At 42.6% G+C, this 24,969-nt stretch overlaps 1 protein-coding gene and 1 pseudogene across 1 annotated transcript in view; one reads left to right on the top strand and one right to left on the bottom strand.

Moving 5' to 3' along the window:
• Chic2 (cysteine rich hydrophobic domain 2) overlaps window positions 1–19,452 on the bottom strand; it is a 33,020-nt gene extending 13,568 nt beyond the window's left edge. The window contains exons 1-3 of the mRNA XM_021211363.1: window positions 18,964–19,452; window positions 5,806–5,860; window positions 5,519–5,674 (exon numbers count right to left, since the gene is read on the bottom strand). Of these exons, the coding sequence (XP_021067022.1) occupies window positions 5,519–5,674; window positions 5,806–5,860; window positions 18,964–19,082 (330 nt within the window). The 5' untranslated portion in view covers window positions 19,083–19,452. The remainder of the gene's footprint in view (window positions 1–5,518; window positions 5,675–5,805; window positions 5,861–18,963) is intronic.
• On the top strand, window positions 19,293–24,362 carry LOC110330317 (annotated as a pseudogene).
• Window positions 24,363–24,969: the final 607 nt, after the last annotated feature.

Here is a 24,969-nt window from a genome sequence, read left to right on the forward strand (position 1 = left end):
AAAAAAAAAAAAAAAAAAAAAAATCCCAGAGCCAGAAATGTAGGTCAGTTGGTACAGCCCCGACTCAGTCGCACAAAGCAGAGTTGGCTCCCAGCCCCTAATAAGCACAAGCCTGCACTTGGGAAGGAAGTAAAGGCAAGAAGGTCAGAGGGTTTGGTCATCTTCTGCTACACTGCAAAGCTCAAGACTAGTCTGAGCCACATGCGACACCAACTCAAGGAGGGTGGGTGTTGACACACAAATTTGCAAGATTTACACCACTGAACACTATTCTAAAGTAAATAAGATATAGTAAATAAGACAGTGACAGTGAGGTTAAGATCAACACCAATGGAGCCAGGTGTGGTGGCGCTCGCCTTTAATCCCAGCACTCAGGAGCCAGAGGCAGGCGGATTTCTGAGTTCAAGGCCAGCCTGGTCTACAGAGTGAGTTCCAGGACAGGTAGGGATACACAGAGAAACCCTGTCTCGAAAAACCAAAAAAAAAAAAAAAACCAACACCAATGGAACATAATGAAATTCAGTAAGAGATGCATACAATTATGACTTATAAAGCTTAGAGAGTCATATGTCAAAACATGAACTCTGACCGTCTCTTCTTGTCATACCTATACACAAAATATGGGAGAGATCAAAATCTTCACAACTCTGTTTTAGGCAAAACAGTAGACATGATAGTAAAGGCACTATTTTTTTTTTTTTCTTTTTGGAAACAAAATTTCACTACAAAGCCTTGGCAGGCCTAGAACTCACAGAGATGCAAGCCTCGGCCTAATATAAACTGGGATTTGTGAGCCTGGCATAAAAGCACAATTTTTTAAGTGATAAACTAAATCACCAAAATCAAAACGTCAGCTCTGCTAAAGACACTGCTAAGAAAATAGGAAAGACAGGGTATATACTACAACAATAATACTGACACATCTCTAACAAGGCACTCACATCAGAATGACATTAAATAGTCTTAAGCCTGGCACAGTGGTGCATGCTTTATACTCCCAACACGCCAAAGACTGAGAGGCAGGATAATACTAAATTCAAGCCTTGGAATAGGTTACATAATGAGACACTGTCCAAATTTAACAAAGAAAACACCAGTTTAAAGAGATTCAAGATTGGAGAGATGGCTCACAGGTTAAGAGCACTTGCTGTTTTTGCAGAGGACTGGGGTTCAATTCGCAGAGCCCACACGAAGCTCACAACCACCTGTAACTTTGGCTCCAGAATATCTGACACCCTCTTCTCGCCTCCATAGACTCACATGTGCATGTGGTACACATAATTCACACAGGCACACAGGTAGACACATATACACACAAATAATAAAAGAACCCTTTAAAATATTCTTTTATATTCTTTGCCCTGCCCCCTCTTCAGTGCTGGGGTTCAAAGACAGGTCATTCTGAATGCTAAGTAAGCACTCCATCACTTAAAAAAAAACTCATACCAACAAATAACTAGTTTTAAACAAGCAAGATGTCCTTTCCTCCATCTCATGGAGTCCCGAGGTCTGCTGAAAAAAAGGACTTGTAAAGGCAAATATGTCTACAAGTCTTTGAGGCCACTTATTTGTTAGCTGTAGGTATGGGGTCTCCAAAACCAAAGGGACCACACAGTTGGTCTAAAATAAAAAGTGTTTATGTGAAATCAAATTCTACTTGGGTAAAAGATATAATTTGTCCAAAGCAAACAATAACATAATCCTCCTGGTGACAAACTAAGAAAAACCAGTATAATTTGGAATTATCAGAGCCCAACAGTGGCATAGCTTGTGTCAAATTCCAAAGCAAACTTCTTGCTTTCTGCTAAGGTCATTGGAAGAGAATCTGAGTGATGCTACATCCTCAAGGATTTAAACTAAAGACAAGCAGATAAATAAAAATAGGTCTATGCTCAATCAATCAATCAATCAATCAATAAATCAATAAGAGAGAAGGCTGAGTGTGCTGGCATCACCCTTAATCACACGTGGTGGCATGGGAGTTGAGTCAAAAGCAGGTAGATCTTTCTGAGTCTGAGGCCAGCCAGAGTTGTGAGGTGCTGGGTTCAAAACAGGGGAAAGAGGGCAATTTGTTTCAACTCTTTCATTTCTTACTTTGTTTTGTTTTTGTGGTACTACAGACTGAAAACCTTGCACATAGTAGGAAGGCACTCTACCACTGAGAAGTATTTCACAGCCCTACAATGCTAAAAAGGAAGATGGACAAGTAGCAAATAAACACAGTATCTACCATTACTTAGCAAGAGCAAGGCAACAAGAAGTACCACAGCAGACCATCAGAACAACTGCCACTGCTAACCACTACCAAGCCCTGGCCAGGATACTGAGCAACTGCAACTCCATACAAGGCTTATGTGGATGCAAAAGTACATGCCACTTTGGAAAAGAGTTTCCTTTTTTACAAGTTTCTCTTAAAATAAAGCACACGATTACTATGTGACCCAGTAATCTCACTTTTATGTTCACATGAAAATAAATCAAGTCTTACTCAGAGGCACTTGCAGCTTGCACATTACTAGCATGTTGTCATTGTAGTCACTCAACAGCATTTTCTCATGTCTTCAAATACTTTCCAGTTCCTTATTTTAGTTGGTTGATACATAATTGGGGTTTTTAAATCTAAAATACTGATTAATGTAGTATTTAGAATACATTAAATGTTATACTAAAATAGTATTTATAGGCTCTAGCATTATTAGACTACCAGAGTAGTCCATGACAATGAAGGGTTGGAAATCCCTGCTATCTTGTCTCCCATCTTACAAAGGTGTTCTAGTACTCTCCATACATTCACGACATGATACAGAGAAGTTATACTCAAGACAGGAAATGTATAGAGAACTATAAGGTTCTCATGCTGACAACATGCTGGTAATGTGCAAGCTGCGAGTGCTTTCACTGACAACTAGGAAAAGAGGATATCATAAAAGAAGACAAATGTCGCAGTATACTCTCACTTTTGTTTTTTTTAAATATAGCATCCACATATTAAAATATCTTGTATTACTCATTCAAAAAGTAAAAAAAGGGGGGAGGGAGGGAGGGAGGGAGGGAAGGAGGGAGGGAGGGAGGGAGGGAGGGGAAGAAATAAAAAGATCAGATCAGATCTCAAAATCAAGGCCAGATCCAACAGGCAAAGCCCACCACGGTAACCACATGAACTGGACAGCCACTCAGACAACAGCAAGGCCTGAACTGAGGAAGGCAGTGAGAGTCGAGGCCTAAAGAAAATCAGAAAACACAACTGTGGATCCAAAGACTGTCAGACAGGTTTTGTGGCCTAGAGGAAATCTGGCAAGAATTATGGGGGTAAAAAGTCTCTAAGAAAGTAGGGCCAGCAAAAAACTTCCACTGCACAAGCTCAATGACATGAGATCCACCCGAAACCCACTTAAAGGGAGAAGACAACTGACTCCACAATGTTGTCCTCTGGCCTTTATACACTTCCAGTGGTCCCTGCGCCTCCCATGTTCAACACACAAATAATAATAAAGTTTATGAGAAATATAAATATTTTAAATATTATAAAAATGATACAGAATTCTATTAGGAAAGCATCATTTTCTTTCTAACAATAAATCAGCTCAATAATTTTCAGTAGAATATACCTCTAACTTTATTACAGAAATCAAGTAACAAATTACACGTGGTTTCCTTCATCTCCTCGTCATTATTTAGCACAAAAATTAAATGTTTCCACAGAAAAACAGTCAAGCCAAATTGGTTGACATGTGGCCCCCTCCTTTGGTTTTCCAGACTGGCCTTAATTTACTATGTAGCAGATTCACAATCTTCCTTTCTCAGCCTGAGTGCTAGGATTTTATACCTGAGTTACCATATATGGCTGAATATTACATCAATTTCACACGTGTAAGTATAATATTTAAGATAACAAAAACAATGGTGATGTGTTAGGCATGGTGGCACATGCCTGGAGCATTTGGGAGGCAGAGGCAGGCAGATCTCTTAGTTCAAGGCTAATCTGAAGTGAGTTTCAAGCCAATCAAATCCAAGGAGTAAAACAATGTCTTCAAAAACAAAAACAAAAACAAAAAAACCACCCAACCAACTTTTGATTTGTATTATTTTGGCATATCTATAACTAACATCTTGGAACTTTTTCATTATAAGCAATGAAAATTATGTCTTCCAATTATTTTTCCTAATCAGAGTCAGCGTATATTCATTATAGATAAACTGTAAAGTACAAAAATAAAATAACCCGTATTATTTTACTGTAAGCATTTTATCTCCTCCATGGGTACTCTCATAGTACTAGTAATAGTATTAGTCACTCTTTATCGATAACTTCTGTTATGGGTTAGATTTGAAGGACTCCCTCCAAAAGCTTGTGTGTTAGGGGATGGAGAGGTGATTTAGTAGTTGGAAGTACTGGCTGCTCTTGCAGAGAACCAGGGTTCAATTCCCAGGACCACTAGCATCTGTAACTAGTTCCAGGGAATCTGATGGGATAGACTACAGAGACTCAGGTACTGAACGTGAATGCACAGGAGACACTGACGTACACCAATGCCATTTAAAAGTAAGAGGAGAGCTGTGCAATAGCTCAGTTGACAGCAGAGCTGGGGAGACTGTGGACTGGAAGGTGACTTGGATCACAAGGAAGACAACCTACGCAACAGACTAAATCTCTCATCGATTCCTAACACGAGGACTCTGTTCTCAGGGGCTACGTCTTGTTCCAATCTCCTCCTTCCCTCCCTGACACCTGGTAACTACAAGGCACGCGGCTCTGCTCAGCCATCATCATGGTTTTGCTTGGTCAGGCACAGAAGATATGGAGCCAGCGTAACAATCCATGACTAAAATCTCTAAACCCATGAGCCAGAGTACACCGTTCTTCCTTTAAACTGTTTCTCTTGTACTTAAAACAGTAGTGAAACTGACACAATTTCTCATAAGCTGTCCAGCCAAGAGCTTTATAAATACTATTTTATTGTATCTTTACAACAATTCTATTCAAATCACAGGTGAATATTATCATTTTATAGCTGTATCAGTCAGATTTAAAGAGGTTAAGAAGTATGTCCATGGGCACAGAAATAAACGGTACCATTCTAATCCATAGTTAATGTATACAGACATAGGGCTGCACCTTTTGACTATAATTTCCTTTTTTGTTTTTTTGTTTTGTTTTGTTTTTTTCGAGACAGGGTTTCTCTGTATAGCCCTGGCTGTCCTGGAACTCACTCTGTAGACCAGGCTGGCCTCGAACTCAGAAATCCGCCTGCCTCTGCCTCCCAAGTGCTGGGATTAAAGGCATGCGCCACCATGCCCGGCCCTGACTATAATTTCCTCATGCACAAAAATTATGACTAGTGTTACACAGCTATTTTATAATATTTGAATATATAATTTAATTAATCTTGCTTTACTATATCAGATTATTTTTATATAATACTCAGAACAGTGTGGTTCATTAAACAGAAAAAAAAAGGTAAAAGTAAGACTTGTTTCACACTTCTAAATGTAAATTAAGAGACATAATTCAACTTACTCTTTTACTGAGGCAAATAACTGGCCACATACTGCACCCTAACGTGCAGCAGCAGCACAGGCAGCCACAAAGCAACCACCGCACGTTAACAGGAAGATTCTTCCTAAGACAGCTGTTAACTCTGTTGATGCTGGCTTTAAATTCTTCAGGAGCTACCTAAAGCAAGGTAAGAAACGTTAACACTGAGATGCTGAGTGACAATAATGGGTCTCAGCACATCTTTTCTCATTTCTATAAGAAACTAATTTGAGATATATAAACAGTAGATCAATAAGAGAGACACTCACTTTTCCAGTTAATGAAGAAGGGAATTCTGATTCAAATTTGTTGCTCAGTCCAAATCTGTTTTCAAAAAGGAAAAAAATATGTTATTATATGTCACTGTGCCAACAGCACAGATGCTTAAACTAACTTAAAGGTGGGGTGAACAGAATATGGATCCCTCACAGAATGTCTGAGACAGAGTGAAGGTCTAAGATACCTTTTGTAAGTTGCTCATTAAGATAATTACAATGAGCAACTTACAAAATGTAGCATAGAAAGGGTTTCCCAGTAGAACCAAAACTTTTATAGAATGATGAAGCACAGTGTTAAATAACCAACAGTATGTAAGTAAAAAAGATGGTTTATTTCATGAGCTACTGTAGCATCAAAGCATAATATATTAATCAGATAGCAAATTTTCTAGCTTTCACTGTTTTGAATTCCTACTGCATTTTGTCTTTTGAATACCAAATGACTAGTATCCACTCGCTTCAATTTATTTCAATCTGAACCAAAAGTATTTGTTCAATGTTTATTTCCCTTGCTTCTGAATTGTAGTGCTATTTTTAAGAATGAAAAATTTAAAATAGAAACATTTTACAATGATATTAATTATAACATATGTAATAATATATTATAGCTAAAAGCACATACACTAAACAAGAAAGCCCAGTAACCCATTACCTGAACAACTAACTAGGATGTCTCTACTCTGGATAGTGAGCACACACTTAATCACAGGACTGGTTAGCAACACAGCAGGTGGCAGGGCTAGCCCAACAAGGCTGCTCAACTCAGACACAGGTTTTGGTTTTTTTTCTCTTGACATACATGAATATAAGGTACTAATAAATTGATGGTATTGTAAGGGCTGAAATATTTTAAAAAGGGTTTAAATTCAAGTCAAGATACAGTAAAATTGCAAAGCCTGAAAGTCAAAAGTGAACAGCAGACAGTAGGAAGCAGCAACTGTCAAGGAAAGGAAAAGTAGTCAGTCAGCAGTTCCCACCACACAAGCAGAAGCTGGGAGGACTAAGTAGGCAGATCACCGTGAGACGCATTACTGAGGTGCAGATGGTAGAATCCTGTCTCTTAAGCCCCCTTGAGTACTTCTGCTCTTTATAATCTGATAAGAGTCTCACTATTCATTCACTTTTGTAAGATCCCATAATGATAGTGGTGAATGCTCCCAATATAACCCTTAACGAAAAATGCAAAAAACTAAAATACTATTGCCTAAATGTTAATGTAATTATTTACATATGAAAAAAAATCAAATCCATCCCATAGTTAATCCTAAAGAATAGAGACTATGGATGACATTTCTTATTTTCATGTTTTCAATGACTTCTCTAATAAAATCTATTAGTATTTAAGACTAAGGATAGACTGTAAGATTAGCCAGAGCCTGCATTTGGATCCCCAGAACGCACATTAAAAAGCCAGGCTAGCACCCGCAAACCTAGCACCGAGGGAGAGAGACAGGAGGAAGCATATTCAGGTTCTGTGAGTTTACATCTCAGGAAATAAAGGTAGAGTGACAGCGACACAGGAAAAGACAACCCATATCTACCACACGCAAACCATTAAAAGAACATATAACACATATGGATGCACACATACACCCAAATGCATACTTGTACACATTTTAAAAGTACATATAACACACAATACATACATGCACATCAAAAAATAGAAAAAAAAAAAAACAACCTAGGAACAATTACACAAAAAACACAAGCCATTTTGCCCTTTTGTATCTTCATGATCCTAAGTTTCATTTTTTACTTCACTGAGAAATACAACTTCCCAATTTGTAAGTAGTCTTTATGCTTTTCTTTATAATTATAAAAAGAATTAAAATATGAAAAAACTGAGTTTTGTTTTAAAGACAAAAAGGAAATGTATGCACAAGCGACATGCCAATATTTAGAGACAACTCTACTAGCTTTATCGTATAACTCGGGGCTGGGGATGTAGCTTGGTCACTAACACTCATAGTGCTGCCTAGCATACATTAAACCCTGGATTCAATCCCGAGCACTACAGAAACTAGGTGTAGGGGCACACATCCACAACGGCAGAACTCCAAAGTGGCAGCAGGAAGATCAGGAATTCAAAGTCAGCAGAAGCTACATGAGAACCCATCTTAAACAACAACAATAAAACGCCAACCAAAAACAAAAGAGGGCATTTTAAAGCACTTCTGTCATCTTGGTTTGGGGATTTTATATGTCTCTGTGCCTGTGCCTCTGCACATGTGCGCGCCTTTCTTCCTGAACCTGGGGCTGTCAATCTCTGCTAGCCAGGTACCAGAAAGTTCCCAACAGTCTTGTCCAGTCTCTGCTTCTCTTGCAGCCTGAGTCACAGGACGCTCCTAGGTGCTGAGGTCCCATCTATTATCTAGCTTCCATATTTCTCCATTGTTTTGTCTTAAGAAATAATGTATTTATTTTTACTCTATGTACATTGGTGTTTTGACTGTATGCATGTGTGAGGGTGTCAGACCCCTGAAACAGGAGTTGCAGACAGTTGTAAGCTGCCATGTGGGTGCTGTGAATTGAACCTGGGTCCTTGGAAAAAGCAGTTAATGCTCTTAACCACTGATCCATCTCTTAGTGGTTTTGTGGTTAGTGTTTTTTGTTTTTTTTTTATTGAAATCTCGTTGTCCTCTGCCTTTTCTTTTTTTTTATTATGATTATTATTTTCTTTATTTACATTTCAAATATTTCCCTGAAAGTTCCCTATCCCCCCCCCCGCCCCTGCTCCCCTACCCACCCACTCCCACTACTTGGCCCAGGCCTTCCCTTGTGCTGGGTCATATAAAGTTTGCAAGACCAAGGGGCCTCTCTTCCCAGTGATGGCCGATTAGGCCATCTTCTGCTACATATGCAGCTAGAGACTCGAGCTCAGGGGGTACTGGTTAGTCCATATTGTTGTTCCACCTACAGGGTTGCAGCCCCCTTCAGGTCCTTGGGTACTTTCTCTAGCTCCTCCATTGGGGACCCTGTGTTCCATCCAATAGCTGTCTGTGAGCATCCACTTCGGTGTTTGCCAGGCGTGGTTTGTGTTTTTTATAAGATTTACTTATTTCATGTTTCTGAGTGTTTTGCCTGCATGTATGTCTGCACACTGTGTGTGTACAGAGTATCCAAGGGGTTCTGAAGAGGGTGTCAGATCACCTGGACCTGGAGCTAGGGATGGTTGTGCGCCACCATGTGGGTGTTGGGAATTGAACCCAGGTCTTTTATTAGAGCAACAAGTCCTCTTAACTGGTGAGCCCTTCCTCCCCCTCCATCTCTTATGCACCTTGAAATTTCCGACTTTTTAATCAACCAAGGTCATGAGGTAGAATGTAGAAAACAAGGTATGGAAAACACGTTGATTTCAAGAAAGCTAAGCAGTAACAGCAGGCTTTCAACTGAAATGGCAGCCAGCAATCCAATTAGGTAAAACAAGAATTGGCAAGTACAGAAAGCTAATGTGGTACAGCTGGAAGAGCAATGCAACACAGAGGGAATGCCTGAATTCTAATCCCGGTTTAAGTATCAATTCAATATATTATCAGAAAAGGAAATCTTCCCTTCAATTTTATTTGTCTCCGGAAAAACAGGAGACCAAAGAGCAAATGCTGTGCTGTCCTCCTAAGTTTCTGGGTTTTTTACAGTTACTAGGGTTCACATCCAGAGCTCTGGCCATTTCTCTCTGTCTCTCTCTCAAAAGCTCCATACCAATGCCAGCTCTACTTTATTTATTTATTTATTTATTTATTTACTTATTTTGGAGGCATGGTTTTACTATATAGGCCAGTGTGGCACAGAACTAGTAAGCCTCCTGTCTCAATTCCTCACTCTCATTTTTAAATTTTGTGTGTGTGTGTGTGTGTGTACTTTTGGTATGGTGTTTGTGCTGGCTGGACACAAGTTAGAGTTAGGTAAGAGGAGGGAATCTCAATTGAGAAAACACCTCCCTAAGATCTGGCTGTAGGGCATTTTCTTAGTGAATGAATGATGGGAGAAGGCCAGCCTGCTGGGAGTGGTGACCCTGGGCTCTTTAAGAAAGCAGGCTGAGGAAAACATGATGAGCAAGCATTTAGCAGCAGCCCTCCATGGCCTCTGCATCAGCTCCTGTCTCTAGGTTCGTGAGCTGTTGAGTTCCTGCCCCGACCGACGTCTGTCAATGATGGTGTGGATATCACAATGAAATGGAAGTGTAGCTGAATAACCCTGTTCTCCCTAGATGGCTGTGTCCATGGTGTTTCAGCAGAACAACAAAACCCAAACTAAGACAGTGTGCATTCTTGGACACATCCATGCTGCAGAGTTCATATGGGGGTCAAGGGACACCTTGGTGGAACTGGGTCTGTTCTTGCACCTTTCCGTGGGTTTTAGGGATCAAACTCAGGTTGCTAGGCTTGAGTAACAATGTTGTCTAGGAGTTTGCTATGTTGACCAGGCAGGCTTTGAACTCACGGGGATCCTCCTGCCTCTGCCTCCCATGTGCTGAAATTAAAGGAGTGCCTCACCATACCCAGCTCCTCAAATTAAAAAACAAAAAACAAACCCTGCACGATTTGGGCTTCACTTTACACATAGGACAGTTGCTATACAACAGTAAATGTTTTAAGAATTTATTTATTGGGCTGGCAAGATGGCTCAGCGGGTAAGGGCACTGACTGCTCTTCCGAAGGTCCTGAAGAACCAAGCCTCTGCAATTGTAGACTAGTTTCATTTTAACTTTGCAACCACATTCTGAACCATGTTTAGGCCCATCTAAGATGATATCTAATAAGATATTAGATCCTCTGAGACCTGAGTTACAGCCAGTTTCGAGCTGCCCTCTGGGGGCTGGGAATCCAGCCCCTGTCCTCTGGAGAGCAGTAAGAGGACTGCTGGTAGAAAGGACACTTTTAGGGTCAGTCCTCCGCCACTCTCCCCACCCCATGTGTAAGCCAAAATATAACTACGTTAATTATTCTAGGCATTTTGCTACATACAGTAATAGAAAGCTAACTAGCACAATAGACCTCTAAACTAGTAACTACAAATAACATTTGCTAATATAAAAAGGCAGATAAAGAAGGTTGAATATATAAAAATTCCTTCACTGAACAAACCCAGAACTGACTTCATCACAACCACAATGCAAGATCAAAGAAAAGACAGAAGGCTTTTGCCACTCAGTGTGGCATACACCTATAATTCCAGCCCTCAGGAGGCAGAGGCAGGAGGGTTAAGGCCAGCTATAACTACAATGAATTCCAGGCCAGGGCAACTTTGTTACACACTTGTAAACAACAAAGGAAATTATATCAAAGTCTAGCCATCTCTACCAAAAGAAAGCTACCTGAAAGAACATAAAAAATAAAAAAATAAAAGGAAACTGGAGAAATGGCTTCTGTTCTTCCAGAGGACCTGAGTTCAATTCCCAGCACCCACATGGCAGTTCACACCTGTAACTCCAGTTCCAGGGCTTCTGACACCCTCATATAGACAAACAAGCAAGAAAAAAGAAAAAGGAAAAGCACACATAAAATATTAATAAATAAATAAGAAAAAGACACTTTTTTTTTCAGGACACATCAGAACATTTCAGCCCTAGGGACTCCAAATCAGCTTTAATGTAGATCTTTCCCTGAAATCTAAGAAACAAATAGCCATCAAACACCACACATACTGTAGTGAAGAGTGTCATTCCACAAACATCCTCACTTCAAAATTATGAGGAAGCTCCTCTGGCATATTAGCTGCTCTCTTGGCATATTAGCACCCATGGCAACAGGAGATCCAAATATGTCGTTAAAAATGGTCCCAAAGCAGCTTATTAAGGGCAGACCCAGTTCTTTGACTTCATCACAGAGCCAAAATCAAATCAAATGAATCACATATACACAAGTGGAAAGAAAGGAAGTCACTACTACTGTTTTTCTCTATCTTATGGAAAAGGTTTGTAAAATTTGATGGTTTCTACCTAAAACTGTAATACCTCCTTTACCTATTGTCCACAAACCCAGCCAGGCCACTGTTCTGTTTCACTCAGACTGCTTCAGCAGCCTCTTCAATTTAATGCTAGCATTCTCCTCTGTAGTGGAGCCACTACAGTACAGAGTGGGCCTGTCATTCAAAGCCCTGGAAGTAACCCTAACTCTGTCTCTGTCTCTCTGCGCCCCTCCCCCCTCACACACACACACACACACACACACACACACACACACACACACAGTTGGGGAGGAACCTTTCAAACCATTTTACATCCTCTCTGGCCCATTCTGAACTGTCCAATCTTGTTCCAAGACACAATCCTGTTTTCTGTACATTCTAGTATAATTTAACTCTTCTTCAGACTTCCTGGGTTTCCACCTCAGCATCTTCTAGACTCAGCATGCTCTTCCTAAGAATGTTTTATCCTCTCTCAACACCATTCTCCCAACCACATTACCTTCCATCACAGCGCCCTTCACTGGTCATCCTCACAGCAATTCTTCATTTATAACTCACCTACTCATAGTAAACCACATGATGGGAAAGTCTTCATGTCTTTTGAAAGCTTGTATAACACCTGACATGAAACGGGAATTTAAGGAATATCTGTGGAGCTGGAGACGCAGCTCAATTGGTGGTACTTGTCTAGAGTAAATGAAGCCCAGGGCCTGCTCCCCAACACCACATAAAACAGGTTTGGAAACAACAATGAAACAAACAAAAAACATATGCCAAATATAAGGCGGTAATAAAGAATTAGAGCCAGCCTTGGTGGTGCATACCTTTAACCCCAACACTTAGGAGGCAGAGGCAGGTGGATCTCTGAGTTTGAGGCCAGACTAGTCTACAAAGCTAGTTCCAGGATAGCTAGATACAGAGAAGTCCTGTCTAGAAAAACAAAATAAACAAACAAAAAAATTTAGTTCTTAAGTTCAGAATCTCGAGTAACCATCTCCTTATACTGTAAGACCGGCTGTTTCATTGGCCAGTACAACAGTTTAGTTAGTTGCAGGAAGCAAAGCAGCAGCCCCCGCAGAGCAACTGTGCCATTGGAAAGGGCAGTTCTCAAACCAACACAGCCTCCAGGGGCCCTCCCATAAGGTCGTCTTTGGATTAAATATGCCTTTAGTCAATCTGGCCATCTGCTTTCATGTCCAAGATCTTGTTTTAAAGTAGAAAACACAGCACCCACCTAAATTCCCAGGAGTGTGTGTGTGTCGGGGGGAGGGTCTCATAGTTCAAAGATAACCAAAGCTACATAGAGAAACCCTGTCTCAAAAAAAAAAAAAAAAAAAAAAAAAAGAAAAAGAAAAGAAAAGAAAAAGAAAAAAGAAAGAAGAGAAAAGAGTAAAAAGAAAGCAGGAAAGTAATATGCCACAGTTTGGATGATTTCTTTTTTTCAAACAGTAAAAAATAATGAAACCATGTGTACACAGGGATAAAAATCAAATCATGATAAAAATTAATTTGTTGAATCCCTGTGATGAGTCCAGGTCATAAAATTACAGTTGTACTTCTGATTCTCATACCTAACCTCCAAAGTAGGTATTAACCCCTTTGCAGAGGGGCAAACTGAAGTTCAGAGAAGTTCATCTATGGTCAGTTAGGACATATCCAGGGATGGAAACCATTACTGGCATCTTTCCAGGGCATCATCCATTATGTATAAAATATGTCTGATACAAGAAACACCTAGAGTCTCATTAGACACAAAGCACTCAGAAGGCCAAACTCCCATCGTCAGCTCAGGAGTTCATGAGCAGCCTATCAAAATCCTGTATAAATACACATATCCTAGACTCTCAGCCTGATGCTTCTGGCTGGGTCAAATGAGCAAAAGAATCTTCTACAGAAAACAGTAGTGTACATATGCTCAGGAGCATCAGCTGTTCAGTTATATTTACGGCTTAACCTTTCGGAGAACAAAATCTAATACAGCTATCTAATCAAAAACCTGCCAGGAGTGGTGGCTAAGGCAAGGCGATAGCTTGAGCTTAAGTCAGGGCACACTACAAAAAGTGACACACAGAGACAGATATTCAGAAACAGAGAGACAGAGAGACAGACAGAGGCGTGCAGGCCAGCTTCAAGCTCTCAGTGGTCTCCCTCCCTCCACTGGGATTACATCCATCAGTCAGTACACCTGATTTAAAAGACTCCTGAGCTGAGCTCTTCCTCAGCTCAGGGCCTGTAACATAATAACAGTATGAACTCAAGGTGTCTCTCAAAATTTTAGAGCTGTATTATTTAAGTTATTGTTTGGAGTATTGTTTATCAACATAAATAAGTATGCACAATTTATCTTTCATGATTTAGTCCCTGTATTCTTCTTAGCCAGTTATATAAAAATTAAAGTATTTGTCGAGTTCACAGCTCTAGATAAGCTCAAATCTAACTAAAACTCTGAATTCAAACCATATGTAAAATTTCAAGTTCAAGTACAGTAAAACTTTGAAACCTCAGCTCATTACCATATATCTCATTTATTTTACTTTGGGGCGGGGGTGTATACCACAGTGGATATGTGGGGTCAGAGGGCAATTTGGTTGTGTCAATTCTTCCCCTCCACATTTGTACCATTACAGGGATCCAGGGACCTAGTCTGGTCACCAGGCTTGTGCAAATAAGGGCTTTCTTTCACCCACTGAGACACTAGCTGGCTCTGGTGTTCTCATTTCTTCAACAAAGTTCACCCATTAAAATTGAGTAGTTGTCCTATTAAAACACATAAAACACATGCATAGCCTGTCTTCCTTCATATTCTTCATCACACTAATTGCCTCTATAATTTACTTTACTTAAGTTTATTTACTTTTTTCATAAGCTAGGATTTCTCTTTGTAACCATGGCTGGTCTGGAACTCACTAAAATCTGGCTCAAATGCAAGAGATCTGCCTACCTTTGCCTGAATGCTGGGATATTTAAAAGGTTTTATTTTACTGAACAAATTAATGAGAAGATTTAAGTTAAAAATCAAATATGAGGTCCACTCTAGAAGAGCCTCAAGTCTGGTTCAGATATGGGATGAGTCTGAAATAAGATACCAATGACTATTATCACTCAACAATGTTAGATTATTAGCTAACACAAGCTTTGAATTACTTTTAAATTCATTTCCTCAACTTTTAAAAATTCTTTTATACTAACACATTCCTTAAGAGATATCATTCTTATGAGACATCAAAGTAGGGTTGGAAAGATGGCTCAGTAGGCAAAGGTGCTTGCTGCCAAGCCTAACAAGAACCCATAGGAAAGATAACTTACCTCCACAAGATCACATGCCCTCACACACATACACAAAGTAATATGGTCAAAAAAAGTTTGAAATCTAAGATAATATTCTACAAACATTAAAATTATAAACCAGTGCCATACAGCAAATCATTTACATGTCCCTTTCACCATTTCTGGGCCTGGCCCCTGGCTGGCTAAACTGTTCTTCAACATGGTCCAAGTGGCTTCCAACTACTAAACCTAACTGGCTAGAAGCTGGCTGACCTTGGGTATCATGGCTTTGCTGTGGTTCTATCCCATCAAACAACAAAATAAAGATAGTTCAGAATATAAAAGAAATGGGTTGGACTAAAATTAGTAAATACTGACATATGTGATATGTCTTATAATGACCACACTGGTTCCTCTAGACTCAGCAATCTGTTGAGCTGTGACTATCTATAAATACGGATCAGTTATGCCAGTGTGTTTTACATTACTTATGCCCTTCCAATAAAGAGTATCAATCAGTTTGACCAACAGTATCTAGTAAGTTTGTCACTTTTTCTTGTTCCAGTCTTCCAAGTTACATGTATGTACATAGAATGAAACCATGGGAATTTATCCTTTTCTTTTCCCATACATGATTTTTCTTCAATATGTTTCTACAAAAGATTTCTATCACATGCAAATCAAAAATAAAAAAAATTACTCATCTAGAATATCTAGAAAGAACATATCACAAAAGAATGATTTCTCAAATTAGAGTAATATTAAGCTTATTAAGAAAAATTAGACGAAAAACCAAAATAGAGAAGAAAAGAAAGAACGGAAAAGACAAGACAAGAAAGACTCAACTGCAAAAGCAAGCACACAGGGAGACCTGAATCTTTTCAGTCTGACCTGGATTACAGACAGACAATACTGTTTACAATATCATTTCTTTCAAAGTAAAAGGGAAGAATGCTTTAACCAACTTCTTAGCAAAAAGAGAAGTAAGCTTATGTGGTTTACTATAATTTTAATTTTTAAAGATTGATTTTATCTTTGTGTATGAGTGTTTTGTTGAACCTGCTGTAACTGGAGTTATGGATGGTTGTAAGCTTCCATGTGGGTGCTGAGAACCGAACCTGGTCCTCTGTAGGAGCAGCAAATGCTCTAACTGCTGAGCCCTATCTCCAGCCCATAGTTTACTATAATTATCAATCGCTTTTCCTGTTTATACTTGAAAAGGAAAGTGAAACATAGTTATAACATATGAGCACAAATTTCAAAACCTCTTGTAGGTATAAACTTGGCTACAGAGTCTAGTATGCCTAACATTATGCATGATGGTCATATATAAGCTTTACATTATTATAGAATTCTATATCACCACAAAACAGGGTTGGACTTTTGCTGACCAAAGATTCTTATATATGTATATACAAGTTGGTTCAAAGTAAAAAGAGAATTAGCTAAATGAATCACTCTTTGGTTTGAAAATGGCAATGCTGAATTCTTAATCTATATTTTACACAAATATTTCTCAAAACAGAGAGCCACCTGAGGAGGGTAATAACTAACAAAGGCTAGTGTTTCCTGAGCACAACAACACACACTCATGTGTTCTCTGCATACATTATCTCACTCCTTAATCTGGAAAGGTACGAACTAAGCTGTCATCCTGTGAACTGAGGAGACAGAGATGAGTAATTTATATAAAAGTGGCAGAGGAAGGTTACTATCAGAAGTGTCTAAGGGAGATCACAAACATATTAAGGCAAAGGTGGCAAACACCACCATCACTAGTGTCTACAGCAAACTCCTCAGTACAATCAAAACCACTCCAAGACCTTCCTCCAACCCCATCCAAGCCTACTCATGAACCAGAGCTCCACTCATATGTGGCCACTGGCCTGGAGAGAGGGCTGGAACAACAGCAGGTGCTCCCCACATGATCTTAATGGGCAGATAAACTAGACTAAATGACTGTTAGTCCTGCAAATGGAAGTACTTATTTCTAATGCTGATAATAATAAAGGCTAGTATTTCCTGAGCACAAGCCAGGTGATTCTGAAAGACAAGATGAAAAGACCACTAATAATTACTTCACACTCTTGTTAGCCACTCCAAATAGTCAACTACAATCCAACTTTCTATCTGAGCACTTTGACTATCCTATTTCCCAACAACATGTTTAGCTTTTCTTCTTCTTGAACAGAGGAGACATGACAACTGCACTTGAACCTTCTTATTTGGTTACTCTGAACCCAGGACAAGCACTCTACTACTGAGCTACATCTCCAGCCCTAGCTGATCCTCTGCAAATAAATTTCTGCCAGCTTTGATTCCACAGGAGGAGTTTAAGGATGACCACAGACAACATGAAAAAGTTCGGAAATCCTTTATGTAGCCCTGAAGACCAGGGGAACCAACCTGCAACTCACAGATCCACTTGCCTCTACCTCCTGAGTACTGGGACTAACGATACATATCACTGTGTCCTTTGTTTGTTTGTTAGTAATTGCTTCTAAAAGCACCCATAGTCCTTAAGTTTAAAAGAAAAAAAGTCCTAAGAGTTAAACTAAAAATTAAATAGGTTATAACACTAAAAGCATTATGATATACATTTAAACTGTATTATTCATAATTAGCTATATTCCTTAATTAAGTTTGTGTTGACAGTTAAAACAGAGCTGTTATTATGGTGCGAAGTGCCATCTCCTTATCCAGGTCCTGGGACAATGCCTATGCAGTGTTTTTACCCTGTTAAGTCACCTAAATAGACACGTTAACAGGTGTGAAGACACCAAAGCGTTACATAAGCACACCCAAACACCAACATGGCTAGTCAGGATGACTGCACAAGAGACGATCTTCTGAGGAGCCTCACTGTTTGACCGCCTTGCCTACAGCACGCCCCACTCACCCTACACCAAAACACAATGACAAGCGCTCCAGACAGCTTCAGGCTCGCTGCCTTTTTCTATCAGTGATAAAGTGATATGCAAGCACAGGAAGTTTGAGCTATGACTTTTCAACTGGAGATAGCAGCTGTAAAGGAGTATCAATACCCTAAGTTGTACAAACTCCGGATTTTATCAGGGAAATGTTACAAAACTTCCTTCTTCCGGACAGCTCATTATTTGCCCCAAGTCTACATTCCTTTATTAGTCACGACCTTTCACAATGCTTTCATCCCTTATTGTCTGAATAATATTGGGACTTTTGATGTTGCTAATAAACCTTACAGGAGCCCTTATCAAAGAAGCCAACCTAGATCCGTGCCCCAAAACAGAACGATTACAGGAAACTCGGTACTTGTAATTCCTTGTAAACGGATGTATCCTCCTCCTTTTTTCCGTCCACCTGTATACTTCTATCATACATAATTGACAGCGACTTGAATCAGTTTTGCAGAAATTCACTCTTGAGGAACTGGGAAGCCCCTGCGTGTTATGTGTGACAGACACACGACAGTGAATCTCATTTACCAACTGCCACTGGGATCTTAACACCTCAGATCTGACCTCTGAGCCATATGTCAATAGGCTGTAAGTCAGGCAGAGTCCCAAAGAATAACGGGGGTGAGGGGTGGGGGGGGGCGTTACAAAGATGGATCCCATAAGATGTGTGTGCGCGTGTGTGTGTGTGTGTGTGTGTGTGTGTGCACCTCTAGCCTGTACCGATGGCCCATCAGGCAGACCCTAAAAAGCCATCTTCCCGGCTGGGACCCCACACATTCCCGCGGGCCACGGGGCCTGCTCCGGGGTTGTGGGAGGGAGGGGAGGCAGTGTCTGTCCCCACTTGGGAGTCCTAAACAAATGGAAGCGGAGCAAGTTCTCACTTCCTGATCGCCGGAGCTGCCCGAAGGCCCCCGTCCCGCGCCAGTCACCGGGGACGGGGGTTCAAGAAAAGGAGGACCCCGAGGGGTCCCGGGGCCCACCCCGCACGCCCACCCGCGCCTCGCCTCCCGTCCTCGTCCTAGCCCTCGCAGGGCCTTACACGGTGACGTGACCGGAGCCGCGGACCACCACCGGGTCGGGCGAGTACTTGAGCAGCTGCTCCTCCAGGGCCCGCTCCTCGTCCTCCTCCTCCTCGTAGATTTCATCGAAATCCGCCATCCCGCGCCGGCGAGCCCCCCGCCCGGGGCCCTGGCTCTGGGGCGGCCGCGGGGAACGGCTGGTGAAGCGGCGGGCGCGGAGGCCGCGGAGCTGGCGCTCGGCAGTGTGGGCTCGGGCTACTGAGGAGACCTGGTCCCGGCCGCCGCCGCCGCCGTCGCCGCCGCCGCCGCCACCACCGCCGCCATTACCGTGGGCAGGAACAACAACACAATGTCAACATCCGCCGGGGCCGCCACCCCCGCCAGCGCCAGCGCCGCCGCCCGCGCCAGCGCCGCCGCCGCCGCCGCCGCCGCCGCAACTCCGGCAACCACAGCAACAGCCCGAACCACCCGCAGCAGGAGCAGCCGGCTACCGCATCGCGAGACTTCCCGTGAGCGCGGGCGGGCGTGGGCGCGGGCGCGCGGGTGGGCGGACGCGCGCACGCGGGCAGCCTCGCGCGCTCCCGGGACGCCGGCCTCTTCCTTCGCTTCCACCCGGCGCGGCCCCGCCCTCCGGCTCCAGGGTCAGCGACCCGGAAGGCGGCGTCTGGGAGGACCCGGGGCGCTGACCCCGACTCGACTCCTAGAGCCGAGCCTGAGTAATTTCTAGCCCAAACAACGACAAACGACAGCGGGCGAAGCCCCTGGCTGGACCAGAGAATCTGACTGCCGCTTGAATAAAACGTTTTTAGTCCACGATGCGAAGCAGAGTTGGCTGACTTTGACAACTTGAGACCAACAAAGCAGTGCATTCTTTTTTCTGTTTGGTTTGGTTTGTTTTGGTTTTTTTGAGACAGGGTTTCTCTGTGCAGCCCTGGCTGTCCTGGAACTCACTTTGTAGACCAGACTGGCCTCAAACTCAGAAATCTGCCTGCCTCTGCCTCCAAGTGCTGGGATTAAAGGCGTGCGCCACCACTGCCCAGCAAAGCAGTGCATTCTTGTCTACTGTTCTACCTGATTTTCCAAAATACCTCCAAAACCAAATATTTTGTCCTTTTAGCCCAGGTTGTTTGTTTGTTTGTTTGTTTAAACAAGAAATCTCACCATCATACTATCAAAGTTGACAAGTTCTCCGTGTTCCAATTAAAAAGGTGCAGTTGTATGCTTCATCTCTCTAATGAAAGATAATGTTTTCTCTCATAACCCTTACCAGTTTCCTCCACAAGAGGGGAGGGGGAGAGGAGGGAGGGGCAGTGGACTCGATGCCTGGGTCACCTTGGTCCTGGTTTATTGATCACAAGTCTGCTGGGCATCGAAACAGCATAGGAACAAGACTGGACTCCTACGGGCAATCTGGACCATGGAGTAACGGGAGTTCCTCATTGTACTGGGAAGGAAAAAAGAGTTGTACTGGACCCAGTGTCCACAAACAGTTCTCTATGTAGTGTTCGCATCCTTCAAGTTCGTTTACGGGTCTTTGTCCAAGCAGAAAACGTACAAAGGTTAACATGAGGGTGGGAAATGTTGGACAACTTAATCCTGGAAAGATCTGAAAAAAACGGGCAGTGAGCTAGGAAGAGAAAAATAGTCGATGCATCAGACTTATGCTTTCCCAGATTTATTCATTCAATAAACACTGAACCTGCTGTGTGGTCAGCTCTGTGTGTGTGTGTGTGTGTGTGTGTGTGTGTGTGTGTGTGTACGTGCGTATGTATGTTAGTCTCTGGCAGTAACTTTTCTGTCATTAAGGCAAGCAACCGTAATTCTCTAGGGGGGTGGGGGTCAGAGAGTATGTCAAAGGCTCCAATGGAGCATACACACAGGAGGCAGCTTAGCTTGGTAGTTCTGAAGGCTGACTTTGAATCGCCCTCTATCACTTCCTATGGGACCCTGGCCAAGTCCTTTAACCTTTTGGTCTTTGACCTGTCACAGGAAGACAAAAGTGCGGCGTGGTGGCACACATCTATAAAACCCTAGCAGTTGGGAGATGGAGACAGGAAAATCAGGAATTGAACATCACTCTATATAGCCAGTTTGAGCTATAATAGAGCCTTGACTCTAAAATAAAATAGATATAATAGTACCTATCCCCTGGGTTACTTGACAGATTCTCTAGATGTACATTGAATGCGTAGAAGAGGGCCTGGCACACTGTGAATATATAGTCACAACAGGAAACATTCTTGTTTCTCCCCCGCTTCTCTGCCATGAAGATCACCACGTTCCTTTGGCATTGTGTAATGTTTCAGTGTCTGTGAAGTGTCATTAGTTTCAGAGACCCTATGTGAACTTGCTCTTGGTCCCGTGTGTATTTAATACTCTCATTAATTTGTATGTGTGTATTTAATACTCTCATTCAGGACTTCAACACATTGGCTGCAGAGAGTTCCTGAGCCTCCTCCTTGACAGTAATCAAGAGCCCAGAGGCCACATTCAAAGAGTGGCTGCAGAAAGGATTGGGGAGGAGGAGGAAAATGGGCCTGTTCCGGTCACGGACCACACCCTGCATGCTGTGTATGACCCAGAATTCACCTCTCAGTCAACACAGCCACTGAGCATCACCCAGCTGACAATTTTCCAAGGACAGAGGAAACTGGAGGAGCCCCTTCCTTCTCCAGCACCCTCCACAGACCCGGCTTCAGAGGAGGACCTACAGGAATGTTTTCTGAATGGAGGTGGATCATGGCTGGCACTGCCCGCAGAACACTGGGAGTTAATTAGGCGTTGGAGGACTGGCAAGAAGCTCACTCTGGGCACTGACTTTGCGTGGGAGGAGCACTGTGGCTGGTCTCCTCCGTCTGACTCCCACTGCTGAGGTGTGAAGAGAAGTGGTTGTTTTAGTTGTTTTCTTTCTTTTTGCCGCTTCTTCTTCCGGTTTCAGGGGAAAAAAACCTGCTGGTGTCAGTAACAGGGGCTTGAGACCTGGGAACGAGGCCAAGAGGGCGAGGAAGGATGAGTCAAGCATTTCTCTATAAAAGTTGACATCATAATTCCAAACTCCACCCCCAACATGCCAGGATTGCTTCCTGCCAAACGACTCCCTCCGCCTTTCCTGAGTATGAACCAACCTTTGCCAAAATGTTCCCCCTCTCCTGTGCCCACAGTACACACCCCTGCAGACATGTCTCTTCTTTTGTCTACCTCTTCATGCTCCTCACGTTCACAGGTTCCTTCAGATCAACTGGCTTAACACAAACAGGACAGCTCAGTAACCCCAAGAGTCAAGACTTTAGTTGCTATTTGAGGCAGGGAGGAAGGCAGGGGGGTGAGACCGGCAACTTACTTCATAGCCCAGGCTGGCCTAAAACCTGTCATGTAGCCCAGGTTGGCTTCAGATGCGTGGCAATCCTCCTGTCTCATCCTGACCTCCAACTAGTCAGGCAGTGGTGGCACATGCCTTTAGTCCCAGCACTCCTGAGGCAGAGGCAGTCAGATCTCTATGCATTAAAGGCCAGGTAGATCTACAATTCCATGGCAGCCAATGGTAGACAGAGTAACCCTGTCTCAACCCCCATACATTTTATTTATTATTTATTATTTATTATTTATTATTTATTATTTATTATTTATTTAGGCATTGGTGTTTTGCCTGTATGTATGTTTGTGGGAGGGTGTTGGATCCCCTGGAACTGGAGACAACTGTAAGCTGCCATGTGGGTGTTGGGTATTGAACCCAGGTCCTCTGGAAGAACAGCTAGTACTTTTAATTGCTGACTCTCCAGCCCTCACATCTATCTTTCTAAGCTCACTCACCCTCACTGGAGCCTTTGCCATGGAGTTACGAGGGAATCACATGAGATAGTGCATGTGCTGTGGCCGTTACCCTTCCCTAAGATTCATACATCAGCTTTAACCCTCAGTGTCATGACAGGCTTTGGACATGGGGCTTTGGGGTAGCTAAATAGGTTTAAAATATAACATCGAAGGTTTCAGAAGAACATTCATACCTTGATAGAGACAGCAGAGACCCTGACCTCTTCCTGTCTGCCATGGAAGAAGAAAGCAAGAAGAAATCTCCCTGAGAGCCAGGAGAGAGCCCTACAGAGCCTGGTTCCTCTCTCCAGACTAGCAGATAACTTCCTCTTATTTGAGCCACTCTCGATCCAGGTGGACAGTCTCCTCGCCCCTTCCCACAACATATAGCCCCAGGATTTCTCCCATGCCCATTCTGGGCCTCACCAGCAATCACTGGTGACTATAGGAAGCAGCCTCTGACTACTCGGTAGAAGAGCATGGTCAAGAGGAGTACAAAACATGGAAAAAGGAACACCCTTTCCTTTATAATTTTGTGGTGACCCACAGCCTAGAGTAGGCCAGCTTTACTGCCCGGGTGACTTCCAGATGTGACCAGAGCAGACATGAAGGGAACGATTTCAGCATTCATTGACATGTCCTGGGGACACATACATCAGATGAACAGTGTGCTCACCTTGTGATTGCCTGTGTTTGACTCCCCAGCAATGACACGCAATTTGATGCATCACACCACAATGGTAAGAAAGGAGAATTTGGAAGTTTGGGCTCTGTCAGTGAGAAACTGAAATAGGAATCAGGATCAACCATGAAGAAGTAAATAGGGCTTGTTATATCCCCCCCCCCCAGAACCCTCGCTTGAATCGTCGCAAGAAAGACTCCATCCAGTGACGTTCTGGATTTTGCCTGGACAAACATCCTTCAGACACCCTTAGAGAATGGAACATCTGAAAGGAGGCAAATCTTAGTGGGTACTTAGGTCTCCAGATGACTGTAGCATCTGCCTATGGGACAGCAATTCCACTTCAAAGGAAGGAAACGTGATGGATGCTGAGCCCATCATGACAGGACACACAGCTGTCACCCACATTCCCTGGCATCTGTCTTGGTCAGTTGTGGATGATCATAAACATAAGACTCGTGATAGCCTCTCAAAGAATACTTCCAAGCCACTGAGAAGATGCTCACACTGCTGAGGTAGACTGTGCTTGTCTTTCAGTCCTTATAGTGAGCTCATTCTTGCCATGGGATTTGCTGGCAAGACTGCTGCTGCCTTGTGGGATCTGAGAAATCTGAAACTCAAGCTGTAATCCTATAAGGATGAAATAGTCCGAGTTCAGTCGCCACCTCACAATGAGACTGCTTTGGCTTCTGGTGGTACTGATCATAGATGGGATGGCTGGGGTTTAAATAAAACTGGGTAGGAACAGGCCACAAGATGCAGAGGATAGCACACCATGGAGGTCACACAACCACGATCTCTGAATTCTCCTGGAATCCCGGTGAACCTAGGTTGGTTAGTTCTGTATCAAGAAATAATATCATGCATGTGAGGCAGATGACGGAGAACATTTATGGCGGTGGATCCCTGAAGGCAGCGTGGATCTAGAGAATGAGGATCTTAGACGTGTCTGCGTTTGTGATTTTTAGATTTTCCCCTTTTCCTTTGAACTGTGAGATCAATTAGCACTGGTTTTGAGACTCGGACTTTGTTCAGTTCTCCCTTTAATATTAGTGCCACCAAAAACTCTTAACCCAATCTGGGTGTCCTCTAATCTTTTCTCAAATCGCTTTTAGATTGTATTTATTTTATGTCTGTGGATGTTTTCCTGCATGTGTATCTGTGCACCATATGTGTACAGTGATCTCAGAGACCAAAGAAGGCATCAGATCCCGGAAGACTAGAGTTAGACTGTTGCGGACCACCATGTGGGTGCTGGGAACTGAACCCCGGTCCTCTGTCTGGACTGACCCATCTCTTCAGCCCCTGTTTTCTAGCTCTTACTGGGGGCCTTTATTATGCAAGGCCAGGCTTATATTTAAATTTTCTAGTAGCAAAGCCAGGTCTAAAGTGGCTTCAGAAATGGGACATCTTGTGTGTGGTTATTTTTCTTCTTAAGCTAAATGCTCAAGTGTTTCCGGCCTTTAAGCAAAAGCTAGAATGAACGAGGAATGGAGCCAAGTAAGGTAGGTTTGCAAGTTGTCGTTTTTATTCA

This window comes from Mus pahari, chromosome 13 (genome assembly GCF_900095145.1).
Source record: "Mus pahari chromosome 13, PAHARI_EIJ_v1.1, whole genome shotgun sequence".
Classification (NCBI taxonomy): Eukaryota; Metazoa; Chordata; class Mammalia; order Rodentia; family Muridae; genus Mus; species Mus pahari.